The sequence below is a fragment of the Lethenteron reissneri genome, unplaced genomic scaffold (assembly GCF_015708825.2).
Source record: "Lethenteron reissneri isolate LAM-NWPU_2019-01 unplaced genomic scaffold, ASM1570882v1 scaffold_216, whole genome shotgun sequence".
Classification (NCBI taxonomy): Eukaryota; Metazoa; Chordata; class Hyperoartia; order Petromyzontiformes; family Petromyzontidae; genus Lethenteron; species Lethenteron reissneri.
In genome coordinates this window covers 565312-579127 of record NW_026891738.1, presented here as the reverse complement: position 1 = coordinate 579127, position 13816 = coordinate 565312, and the positions used below count along the sequence as shown (strand labels likewise).

Here is a 13816-nt window from a genome sequence, read left to right as displayed (position 1 = left end):
GGACGCTGGAATTGCCAGGCCTCCAACAGCGACGGGCGGTTCCGATCCCACCGCTCCTAGAACCCTGTCACGGTCACAGTCTGTGCGGGGGCCGCCCCCTGTACGGGACGGGCCGGCGAGCCGCACTCATTCTAAGTCCCTTCCCTTTCGTTAATTGTTGTTGTTATAATCTCCGTTTGTCTTGTGATACATGATTGTCATGTTGTTGCTCGCATTATTATTGTTCTATTGCAGCCGGGGACGGCTGGGTTTTTCATCAGGGGGGGGGGGGGGTCATGTAATGCGAGCAAGAACAGGGTGGGTGCTGGCCTCTGCGCCACTCACGCGGGCCGGAGTATTGGGGGGGCGGAGCCTGGTACACGGAGCATGTGGGAGGAGCCACCGCTCACCTCGGCTCCAATGGGAGTCGGGGTGAGCGGGGGCGGAGACGGGGGCAGTACAGGAAGGAGGGATCAGGGTCACGTGATAGGGAGGATATAGGGAGAGAGCCGGAAGAGATCTGGGAGTTGGAAGAGAGTGGAAATAGGGGAAAGCCACGCTGGGCGGTGGCGGAGGAGTGGCGCCATTTGCCACGTGGTCGGAGTCCACGGCACCGTCGGCCAGCGGTGTACGTGGGGTAGCCGTAGCTAGCGGAGTGTAAGGAGCTAGCGGAGTGTAAGGAGCTAGCGGAGTGTGAGGAGTTAGTGGAGTGCGCGGGGGCACACGGAGCAGCGGTGTGGCTGCGGGGTGTGCAGGGCACACGAAGCGTGCGCGGGGTGCACGGCAGAAGAGGCGCGGGTCCGACCGTGGACGCCGCGGGGTGCGAGACAAGAACCCAATAAAGGACAAACGGAGACCTACACCGCCTGCAGAATCCTTTATTACACATATATTTGTAGTGTTTAGCAATGTGTAGTGTAGTGTATAGCAGTGTATAGTGTAGAGTATAGTGTTGTGTATATAGGCGCATGGTAATGTAGTGTATAGTAGTGGAGTGCATAGTAGTGCTGGAGCCCATCGCCAGGGAAAGGAAGGTCTGGACTGCCCTACTCAACATGCCGCCGCGAACCTCACCAGAACAAGTGGATTGAGAAATGAATGAACGAATGCAAATTGATGCTGCTTACGCCTCCAATGAGTCGTTAATACTCGGTAAGGGATAAGTATAATCCCAAGTCACCTGATTTAAGTGGCTAAGAACTACGCAAAACCTCAGTGAACCATCGGGCTTCTTTACAACAACCACCATTGGGCCTTAGTGGCTCGTGGAGGGAGAGGTAAAATCTACTCTCTGCATTTTTTTGCTCCTTGAATAATTGTTCTAATAAATACACAATCCTTGATTTAGACTTACAAGTAATGCGGATTCTTAAACCTGACCGTGTGGATTATTTAAAAAGCAAGGCAATTGAACTCGAAGAACAATGCAAGTAGAATACAACTCTTGGTGCGACCTTTTTAGCAAAACAGAACCCAACGTCTCTCACATTCATTGCCGTATGGTCACTATCTTGATCGTCTCATTTTTTTCAATTTTCCCTTGGTGTGTTTTGTATTTCGTGTTTGTCTTGTTCACCACTTTGAAAATCTGCTTTCATTAAAGCACAAAATAATTGAATCCTTAATTCTTATAAATGTATTGATTAAACCGAGAGTTATGACCCCAATAAAACATTTTATTGTGACTTTGAAAACATTATCTTAAACTGATATGTTTTCTATCTAGTTGCACAGCCACTATATCATGCTAATGCTCTAGAACATACAAACAAGTATTAATAAAAATAACGGTGACCCCTTCAGCATTATTAACATTACCCAATCCAGATTAGCTTAACCAAAAAAAATGCGACATCCAAACAATCCTTAGTTCATTGGTTGTTGGAATACCAACCATATTATTTAAATCACATTCTTATTCCCCAAAAATATAAGATACACAGATAACAAATATCATATGGTAGATAGCAAAGCACTATGCCAACATTCCACTTCACAAATATGACTTAAAGATGCGCTATATATTCCTGTATTGTATTCAGATTGTATCATCTTTATGTATATATAAAGTTGCATGCGATCGAAAATAACAACTCAAATTCCAGAACGACTCCCAATTGCTCATGCACCTTTTCTACAATGACCAAATTGGCAACGGATGTAAATAACTTAAAGTTGTTAATGTAAAATATGAAGCTTCGTGTAAAATAATTATATCAAATGTCAATCATTTGTGTTGTTTTTGGTAGCGGTTGGCAGTTGTAGAACTTGATCTTTCCTCTCGTCCACCCTTCTGAAGCATTCGTCAGCAATGATGCCACTTTTATTCGTTGCTCTTATGAATCCATCCATGTCGTTTTCTTCATCGCCTTCCATATCCCTTCAAAGTGAGATCTTCCTGCCGCCTGGATTCCAAACAATGCCCAGATGATGATGGGTTGTTCTACTTATTGATCTCAGCCTATTCGTTGGTATTTATAGGACCTCTGCATTAGTCGTTTTGTTGATCCGGCTTCCACTCAGCATTTACATTTTAAAGTTGTTTGCTTTTGTCCATTGATTTTTATGATATGTTACACTTAATATGCAGTTTTTTCCTTTGTAAAACCATCTTCATGCTATGCGAATTGTGGTGTTAAAAATAATGTAGACCTTGCAATAACATACAATGGATATGGAGGAAAGAAAGATGAGTAGGCAGCGTGGACAATATTTGCTAATACGCTTATCTGGATATCACCTAAGTCCTCCCCTCAAGTGATACAGCATATTGACTTCGATGCATCCAACGAAGAAATTGTATTGATTGTATGCAAAACTGTTATTATTTCTTCACATTTACCAAACTGTGCGATTATATGTCCACGTATGAAAATGCTGTTATCGTCATTATCATCAGTTACTGAACGTTTAGCTTAAAAAAGCAATAGCACTGCCATAAATACACATTTTTATATAAAACAGATTATTTGTGATAACGTCACTTTTTCATAGCACAAACAGAGGTCAGAGATATAGAGTGCATAAGGGTTGAAGACTAAGAATGTTAATTTTGTTTATTTAACTTGTGGTGTTTTAGGTGTGCCAGTAATATCAACCGATTCCACCTTCATCAGTCTCTTGTGATCTACATGTATGCATTTGATATTTACGTCTTAGGCACGTTGTTGATAATTGGCCAACCTCTCTTAACTTCGACTGTGCCCTAGAAAATGTGGTTAATAAGTTCCTCTGATCTTAGACAAATATTTCACAGCATGCTGCCAACCTTACTGTCAATTGTCTACTTTGTATCATAACATCATTAATCGAATAAAAGTTTTAAAATCAATAGGGTCACAATACACATTTCTCCAATATCTGAACCTCAACATGAACATTCAACAAATGTTTTTGCACATCCCATCAGCGACACGACATTTTGGAAGCACATCATTTCAGCAATATTGATATTGTAGGGAGTCATCTTGGCTGCCTGTTTGTGTTACTCAGTTTAACACGTATGCCTTTGCGACCAATATCTTCCATAATAGAGTTGTTTTGGGTTCGATCGCGTAAATTTGTGTTACTCTTTGCAAAGAAGTTGCTAAATATTTCTTATGTTGCTGATTTACTTGACTGGTTCTATTTGATGAGTTTCCTAACAGTATCAAGAGCTTTCTTCTATTTCTTTCGAGAAAAAAATAATTGAATGAATTGCACAGATTTTTACCTTATTTTGTATTTGTTTACATTGCCAGTTTTGACAGGGCTGTTTAGTGTGTGCTTTATCATTCTTTCGTCTTCTCCAACAGGTCTCTTGGATTTCAAATTCCATGACTAATCACTTCGGCACTTGCCCCCCTTAGTCACGCAGGCCTGTTTTAACTCCCGAGCCTTGTTAATAACATATTTTGGCCCTTTATTGAAATATTACATGGCATCATCCGTAACTTAATGTAGCGCTAACATTAGTCATGCTGCAAACCTTATTCAAATCATTGCTTAATTTTCTGCCTTCATCTGTCGGCTCTGGAGCTTGTCCAAGTCATATTTCGCCTTCGTGCTCTTTTCCCTGAAATTCTTTCTCAGTTTGATTTTGACCATCATCATTATTAAGCAACCGTCACTTCCAATGTCTGCCCAGATAAATATCCACTCTTCTTAGTTGACTGAAAATGGTTTGACATTCGTGTATCGTCAGTACAGTAGTGAAATGCACCACAACATGAGTGCTACGTTGATCTTCTTGATGGTTTGTGGGGGTGAATGGTGTTGATCAGTACAATGTTGTTTAATTTAGTAAATTCTATGAGCCTTGTAAACCCAGCTAATTTGCGTGTCCCATGTGGTGCCATTCCAGTCATTGGAAGCATTTGTTCACATTATGGATTTACAGTACCCCGAGGCTTGCTGCAATTGTGTTGTATTTACTCAGATATGTGTTATTGGTGGGTCTGAACGTATAATTGGAAAGAAAACTAATTAATTGTGCGTTATGGTGATATTATTTTAATGGCAAAATGGCATTCAGCAGAGGAAATAAGCAGAAAAGATGAAGTTACCGGTAAAGATGTTTCAACATTTTCTTAAATGTTATATTTGGCAGATATCCATGCTGAGAACGGAATACTTGATAATATTGGAACTTTCAGCTTTGCATTTGACTTCCAATGGCCATATGCTATCCCATGGAAATATATTATTATGCTCATACTGAAGCAATTTTGGATGAACATAAAAGTCTGAAAGGAACAATCGTGAGAGGCAAAATACCAGTCTTGGGCATTCATTAGAGGGGATGGGCAGCTGATTAAAGCTCTAGAAGAGAGTACCCATGGGAGAAGGCTCTGCCTCATGAAATAGGGGTCAGACACCAACATGAAGAAGAATATCGCAAGGCTGGTGAGTATTTGTGGGAACTTGAAGCACAAACTTACCATTAAAACATGCAATATTGATTTTAGATTTCAATAAAAAATGGTAAAGTAGAAACACAATTTAATATTAAGCACGTATTTAGCTGAAGTGTATCACAAACAAAATGCACGTTTAAACAAAACAAGAGTATAGAGGAATAAACACATTGGAAATGATTGTAGATATTTCTTTATGGATTACTTGAAAACATGCATATATTAATTTTGCGCGAAAAATTTCACGTAATTGGGAGATAACACTATAATAATTTTTTTGTTCCTGGGCAGTAAATGGTATTTCCTAATTGTTTATGCCTCAAAGTACAGAACATGGCTATTATTCTCCAAAAACTTAGCTTTTTTGACCAGGACATTGATATTTTGAAATTTACCTATTTTCCAGAACATTCCAGATAGATACAGTACTGAGTAAACTTGGAGTAACTTCTAGAAAATTCTAGAACTTTCCATTAATATAAATAGTATAAATACAGGGGCTGTAAGCCTATCAGTTCAGTTTAGTTCCAGCTGCCTAAGTGGATACATATCTGCATTTTTCTGAGATGCATCAAGAGGCTGCAAGCGTCCAACAGACGGATTTTTGTTATGTCTGCGGACAATTTATAAAGACAAGAGCGAAAATGTGCTCTGTGGAAGCATCTACAAAGATGTGTGAGGTCTACAAGGCATATTTTGGCATGCCTGTCGGGGATCAAGACAAACCCAGCACACCTCATTGCACCTGCGAGCAATGCAAAAAAACTCTGCAGAGTAAGATGGATAATTGTTGCTCAAGATTTTATGTTATGAAATTTGTTTAAAAAAATAAAACGAGTGCAATGAATTCCCCAAGAAGTAAGGAGCAAGCGGCTTGGAACAGCTTTGCCGCAGTGATTCGTGGATACCTGAGCAATCACAAGGTCGAAAACTATGTGGAGCTGGTTGAAACTCTGGTGAAGAACCACAACACAATGGGCTGTAGGATGTCCCTCAAAATCCATATCCTTGATGCTCATCTTGATAAATTGAAGGAGAACATGGGAGCATACTCAGGGGAGAAGGCAAGCGCTTTCACAAGGATATTTTGTACATTGAACGCTCCTACCAAAGACAGTATAACAAGAACATGATGGGGGAGACATGATGGGAACCATTTGGGGGCTGATTCTTGAAAGTGATTTACAGTATAATCTCGAAAACTACTCACTTCCAAATCTTTGTAGTCATTTTTTATTACTTTAGTATACATACATGTAAATTTTGATTCATAAGTTGTTTCTTTCTGACTTTATGTGAACGAAAAGGCAAATTTTCCCGTTTTCTCATTGAAAATAAGTAAATTTCAAAATATCAATGTCAATATTGTGGGGAATAATAGCCATTTTCTGTACTTTTGAGCCATAAACAATTAGAAAATAACACTTACTACACAGGAACAAAAACTGCGTTACATAGTGTGATCAGATTATTATAACACCCACAATGCCTCAAGTTAAGTGTATGTACATATGCATGCATGTAACGATCGTTAAATGTCATGCCATTTTAGAGATATTGCTGTTTGATGATGAATTGTGTTCGTTGTTATTAAAAATATTTAAAATGAAAGACTGTAGAGTTTGAAACAAAGCCACATATTCATAAGTTAATCTGTGACATAGGGTGCTCAATTGTAGTTTCATTAATCAACCTACAGATTCTCTAAATCCTTAATAATATCATCTTCTTTAATAGAGTCCCAATCTGATGGGACTTTTCCCAGGGCTGAAAATTTTAGGTTATAGCGCTTTTCTAAGTCTGACTTGAACTTGCAGACAAACCATTTCCAATATGGCTGTGTGGTTAAGTCTGGTGTTATGCTCCAACAAACATATTCTGGCCCGGCTGTACGATAATCCTTATATGGTATTTCTCTGTCTGGAAGCACTAAGCTGCAGTTACTTGCAACTAAACTAGTGCAGATGTCAGTGACAAAGTTATCAGTTTCATGCCAATGTGTTCCACTCACTGCCTGTGGGCGGTGAATGGAAACACTGTGGTCTCCGTCATGATTGGACATCGTGTTTGTGCAGATGGCTTTACAGAATGGGCACTGCACCCAGCACCCACATAGCTGCCGAAATAGTATTTCGTGAGGTTTGTTCTGAACGTCTTCTAAATCATTTAAGCATGCATAAGAAAATTGTTCGTTTAATCTTAGAGCCACGGTTTTCAGTCCGTCTGTTAATTGTTCTTTAAGAAATTCAATATCCGTTATTTCGCTGCAGTCGCTTTGGTCCAAAGTGTGTCTTGGGAGCTTGATGACGTCATCAAGCTGTGTGCAAAATGTATCCAGCCATGAAGATGCATCATACTCGTTGTCTTGTACAATTTCAGTTGCTTTGTTAATTGCACGAGTAATTGCAGCTGTGGAATCTCCAAGACTTGACTTTAACATCTCGTGAATTATTTCATTATCATTTTCATTGCAATACTCTTCGACACATTCTGTAATGTATTTCTGAAAGTGTTCTTTTGGATGGTGAATATATTTATCAAATGCTTTAAAATCTTTCATCTTCGCTAAATCTATGAGAATGTAGTTTTCTAATTTTGATCGATTTCCGTTGAATGCCGGAAATGTGGACTTCATCCTGCCTGCAATGTCAATGCAAACTTTATCATAAACTGCCTGTTGAATGGATGTTTTCAGTTTGTTACACAAAAAATCCACAAAAATTGTTGTGGACGTTGAGCCTTGGCAGCGGATTTTGAAGCTGTTGAAGTATTCGTCTTTCTTCCTGCTGAAGTATACTAATGGGTCGTTTTCCCTCTGGAAATTCTCATGCATTTCCTGAAATCGCCCCGTAACCTCTGCCAATATGTGGACAGATAAATCAATTTTGAACTTATCTTTGAGCTTAAATCTTTGATTGGATTTTGAAAATCTCTCTACGTCTGTATTAATTACCTTTAGAATTTCATATATGTAGGATGGTTTGTAATTCGTTTTATGTTTCTCCTGGGTCAAAATGCAGCTTTTGACATTGAATTTTATGTCAGAAATCAATTTTTTTAGTGACTCAGTATCCTCATCTTTGAAACGGTGACTCCAAGTTCCAAGCCATTTCACGTTCATCATAATGTGTTCATTTTGATTAACGTCAAATTCTGTCCCTTTATGGTTTTTCAATATCACTGTATTTAAGTGTTGACTTTGACTCCCATACACGTCGTAAAGAAGGTTTACAATTAGTTTTTCTACATCAAGTGTTGCAGGGCTGGTCATACCGTATTTAATCTCTTTAATCCAATCCTTCCAGATTTTATCAAAAGCCCTGTCCCATTGTGCTTCATTTACATTTGTGTCTCTCAATTTTGAAGCCAAATCCTTGCTCTTTCTAATAAGATGATCTTCATAACTTGATCTCTGTAGATCGATACTTCGTTTTTTGTCTTTTTGAGCCATCAGGGCAGAGTAGTTTTTGAAGGCATCAGACACTAGCTCTTCTTTCACTGTTTCAAATCCTTTTTCGAATTTAACTTTCCATTGAACCAACAGTTCTGCATCATCTGCGCTATTGAAATGTTCTTCCATTTTATTCTTAATATCCTGATAGTTTGACGCAATTTTTCGTTCAATCTGTGATCGTGTCATTGCATCTGTATTGTTATCAATGCTGTTATAAAGTTTGTTTTCCTGCTGAAGAACATAACTCCTGAGTTCCCAAGTCCATTTTCCATACATTTCTTCCAATTTGGTATAAGCTGCGATTTCGATTGTGTTCTTAAAGCTAAAAACGAAGTTTTCTGCTAGCAAAGCCGTCCATAGATCCTTAATGCGTGCTTTGAATTCTGATATCTTCAAGACATTGACTGTTTTTTCTTTTTTCGCATTTCTAAGTAACATTTCTTTAAGGTCTTTAATATTTTGGCAGTAGCTTGGATTTGGCGGAGCCATCGGAGGGTCTCCCTCCCAAAGATGAGCAAAGTAACGGATCTGAGAGTTAACGTCAAACCTGATCACAGCGTCAAATGATGCAACAGTGCACTGCTCCTGGTCTGCAGCCATGCGGGTCATCTCATCGAGTTTCTCCTGAAAGCGTCTCCTTCCCTCCATGTTCTTATCGTGAGAAGTCACATCTCCTACGTTTTGATGGACAAACACACAGCTCGGTGATAGTTTCACCTGCCTCATTCTCAAAAACGCCTGCACAGCAATTTGTAGAATGTCTTGCATTTCAGAAGGGTTCTCTCCAAAAATGTTGATCACGGTCATGTTTCCTAGCCCAATCACAAACGTTGCCAGCTCATTGTCATGACTACGTGTTGCATTTGACAGCTCTACAGAACGCAGTCCTTCTGTGTCGACTATCAGCACGAAGTCATATCCCAGTTGTTTACTGAACTTTGCATCCACCTTCACTAACTGCATGTAGGCTCCTCGGGTGCATCTCCCACTGCCAACAGGAAACTGGAGACCAAACATGGCATTGAGTAGCGTGGACTTCCCACTGCTCTGTATTCCCAGTATTGAGATAACAAACAGCTTCACGTTCCCAATTGTATCAATGATTCTGTCCAAGATTGAGCTAATCCAAATGAGAGGGACATGTGCAGCATCACCATCCATGAGTTCAAGAGGAAATCCAGAGATCATCATTTCTGCTGCAATCTTGGGCAAAGTAGCCGGGAGTTCGCCACTTGATGGCGGTGTCTGTGAAGCTTCGTAGATCTGACCAACTTCCCGAAAAACGTGATCAATTCCAAAGGAAGAGGCATCAAGTTCTTCTGATATTTTATCCAACTCTGATTGTTTTTTAGCAATGGTACTCGCGTTAGAACCTTGTTTTTTCAACTCTATTATTGCCGTCCAGGCCTGATGATAAGTGAGATGAAGTTGTGATAAGCGATCTGCAGACAAATTATCTAAGTATATGCGTAGCCAATGCAGGAAGTATGTTTTTACTGTGTCTGCCTTCTTGTTCAAAATTTCAATCAATGATCTCATAAATTCGTTAAGAGGAAATGCTTTTTCAAGCTGTGCTTTCCTAATGTGTTTTTTTTCCATTGAAATTTTACTTTTGTATTCCTCAACACTTTCGCCCCCCTTCACATTCATGCGAGTCAATTCTTTGTCTTTTTTGCACCACGACTGCCACAATTTCCCTTGAAGAGGTAAAAATGTCTCTTTTATGGAACACAGCGGCTTGTCACTTATAAGACTCAGCAAATCTTTCGCCAAATCCTTTCCCTCTTTACATTGTTTATCATCTTCATCAACAATGAAGCCATACTGTCTTGCAATAGCTGAAAAATCTTCGATGTAAATTTTTCTTTTTGAATTGTCTAAAAAATAATTGAGTGTTGACGTCAATTCATCAATGAACTCAGCCTCATTTCGATTCTGGACAGCAATTTTCGCGTTTGTTCCAGATACTCCACTGGAAACTCTCATTTTGTCAACACAGAGGCAAATTAGCGGCTTTGGAGAACTCAAACATTCGTCTAACATACGTTTGCCTTCTTCATTGCGATCACCATCTGACAGTAATATCACATTTATAGACGACATCTCATGTAAAAATTTCACCTGTGTTTTGTGTTCTCTTGCATCTCCGTGGAGATTAGTGAATGCTATGCAATCTTTAAATACATCATCGTCCTTCCCACCTGGAAGATACCAGGCGATCTCTGCAACTCCTTTCATTAGTTGACCATTCCTGCTGCTGCCTCGGCAGTGCCTATGAAAGAAAACGCCATGCTTTTGCTTGCCGAGCAGAGAGTTCAGCATCTGAGATTTCGATGCAGGTGATTCACCAAATCTTATGAAGGACACGAGTGCAGTATTCGCATCAATGATTGCACAGTTTTTAGATTGCCATTTTTTGGTAGATGCATCATGGTATTTCCAGCTTTTTTTAATCTGTCTGAATGACCATATAGGGAATTCTATTTCTGAACGACAAGGATTTGGAACTAAAAGCGGAAGTGCGAACTGGATGAATGACAGTTTGGTGTAAATATACTGCCTTACAAAATTGTCTCCACAATGGAATATTGCCATTTGTAAGTCCATAGGGTGAATGTGGGTTTCAGTGTTTGTCCTAGGCCCATCGCTGTTATTTATTACGTCATCATCATTATCATCAGAAAAGAAGTTATCACTATTAGGGCTTTTATTTGTATACGTGGATTGCGATAAGTTGATTAAATTGTCTGTGTTTAGATTTTCACACTGAAAACTAACACATCTTGCTCGATAGTCAATCATTATCAGTTTTTGCAGATAAGAAAGAGCAAGTTCTTGTTCTCTGCATGGATCTGGGTTAGTTTGAATTGGAGACCTGTTGATAACACATACATCACTTGTGTGTAATTTCTTAGGGTAGTATTTGATCAGTGCGAGTCTTTCAAGCAGATTGATTAACTCTTCATCATTTTTTCGTGGTTGAATAGATGGTTTATTTTGTAATTCTTCTTGCCTTGAATAAGTGTCCTCTTTCCCCTCCCCCTTGGAAAAAATTCCTGCATTTTGTATCGTACATTCTTTCTTTGAACTACATGTTTGGTCTTTGAAAGTTCCAGCGATAATGGATTCCAGCATCATATAAATTTTATTCCAGTCAGTTGGCCTTATTTCACTGCATTTTATCACATGGGAAACTTTAGCACAAATTATTGTTTCGACCTGGGATCTCATTAAATCTAATTGTTTTCGCTTTTCGGCAGGAGTCCGTGCATTAGACAAACCTGTCCGTAAAACGTATGCCTGAGCTCTGGATTTGTCTTGTTGCATCAGTCTTGTGTACTCTCCGTAAGCTGACTCTAGTGCACGTTGAAGATGATCAATGTTGTCGTAATTCAGGGGATGCTGAAATCGTTTTTCTTTTACACAGTAGCCAACAGCAGAAGTGACTGAAATGATGAGTAGCTCTTGTTCGATGAGTTTTGATGTTCTCAGTGATTGACAGAATGAATTAAATGCATGTGTGATTTCTTTGTTTCTTTTTTCAAGTATTTTTGAATAAGTTGGTGAAAAGTCAACTTTTAAATCTTCTTTTGCGTTTGTTAAGATGTTCACGAGATATTTGAAGTCAGATAATTGAGTAGGGACTCCTTCATACTCATTAAGCCACTGCATAACGGAGGCGAATTGTGGAAAGCTGTCAACTTCACAGCTGTTTGGCTCCATAATAGACCGCATAAGCTTTGTGATTTTCACCGTTTTGGCAGGTGCTGTAACAAGATTTGAAAAAAATGATTGGAGGGCTGGGTGAGACAAACAGGTGTTTATCCAAGTAAAATTGCTTTTCGTTTCATCATATAACGTCTGTTTCAAATGAAGTATCTTTTCTAAATTATTTTCCATGTCGGATTCTTGCCAATGTTTAATATCTTGCATCACTGACCTGGCTTTAGCATTAGCAGAGACAAATATATCCTCAAGACAAAAATTTAGATTTTGGTTTGTCAAAAGTGTGTATGCCTCCTTGAGCCTGCTAGCTATCAAAGTATTTTGAAAATCATCCTTGTGGTTAAACTTGACAATGTCCCACACTGGAACCAATGATGTGCCTAGATCAATGACAGACCATGTCTTGGTGTTGGATACAATGCCAGTTCTCCATTGTTGAAGAGAACAAATGCCAGGTGATCCACCTATTGTGCCTACGGAAAATGTCACCTTACTAAGAAGTGTAGAATTGTATTTTTCAGAAAATTCCGTTGTAAATTCGGATGCCATCATGCTCACACCACCTGCACTGCCACTGCTGTTGTAGGCTGAAGTGGAATACATTTCCACTGCCTCTGATAGCATAATTCTTTCTTCCTTTTCCTCATCGGAGCTGATGCCCTCTGCTGATGCTTTCCACTTAAATATCCCACCAAAGTGGACAGTGCCTGTATGGGCATGAGAGCCAAAGTTTTCAAAAAAACTTCCTAACCTGCTGCTTAGCACGCGTGTCTTAAAAGACTCGTTGACGTTTTTTAAAGTTTTTTCAATGCTTTGTAATTCCTCCAACGCCTCATCAGAGAGCTTTAGTTGATTAAAGTCAAGATTTCCTGAGGCAAGTGGTAGGTACAGGTATTTGGTGCTATGAATGCAGGTATCCGTGGGATTTTTTTCTTGCTTTTCATCGGTGTGTAATGCCTTGTTGTGCTGCGAGGTGATTTGTTTAATCAAAGTCTGTGGGAAACCTTCTTCTGTCGTTATGGTATTGAATCCCATTATTTCCACTGCTGTCTCAAATATTTTTTCCTCTTCAGATGATGAAAACTCTTGTTTCTTTATCATTGGCTGATGTACTGGGCCAGCAAGATAAAACGACATTGGGATGTTTAAGAGTTTGTCTCTTTTCTTTAACATATCCTTTATTTGACCAGTTAGATATACCCCCTCCAAAGCAAGTCCTTTAGATGCATTTTGTAAAAGACTTAGATGTGAAATAGTCCCACGTAAATTTGAAATGTCTGCTAAATCGAACTGCTTTAGAGAAGTGTTTGCCATATCATTTGAATGGCTGCCATCCCACAATGGGGTTTCTTTTGCTCCTTTCAATTCCATTTGCTGCTCTGTCTCCGACTCTATGTTGGCCTCACCACTGTGAATTAATCTTTTTTGATGGATTTGTTCTGGATGCTGCTTTGTTGATGCATCTTGCTTCTGTTCATTTCCAATTGACTCAGATTCTTGTGATTGTTTTAAAACAACTTCATTGCCCGACATTTCCGCTAACTTACACAATGCCGTTATCTCCCATGAATGCCGGCAATGTGGTTTTATGATTTCAAATTTCTCAGGGCCAAAATTTTGCAAGGCTTGTACATTGGTGATAGCCAACATATCTCGTAGTTTTGGAATCCAAAAAGTTGTATTAAGACCTAAGTCTGTAAGTACTTTGGCAAGCCCATCCTCAGCTTTAATGTTGTGTTCCTCCTCTTCAGACATAGCCTTC

General features: G+C 39.4%; 1 protein-coding gene across 3 annotated transcripts in view; it reads right to left on the bottom strand.

Annotated features, from left to right (window-relative positions):
* Positions 1 to 2859: 2859 nt before the first annotated feature.
* LOC133339748 (interferon-induced very large GTPase 1-like) overlaps positions 2860 to 13816 on the bottom strand; it is a 30882-nt gene continuing 19925 nt past the window's right edge. For all 3 annotated transcript variants that reach the window (XM_061547913.1, XM_061547914.1, XM_061547915.1), the window contains one exon: positions 2860 to 13812. In XM_061547913.1, the coding sequence (XP_061403897.1) occupies positions 6568 to 13809 (7242 nt within the window). In that variant the 5' untranslated portion in view covers positions 13810 to 13812 and the 3' untranslated portion in view covers positions 2860 to 6567. The remainder of the gene's footprint in view (positions 13813 to 13816) is intronic.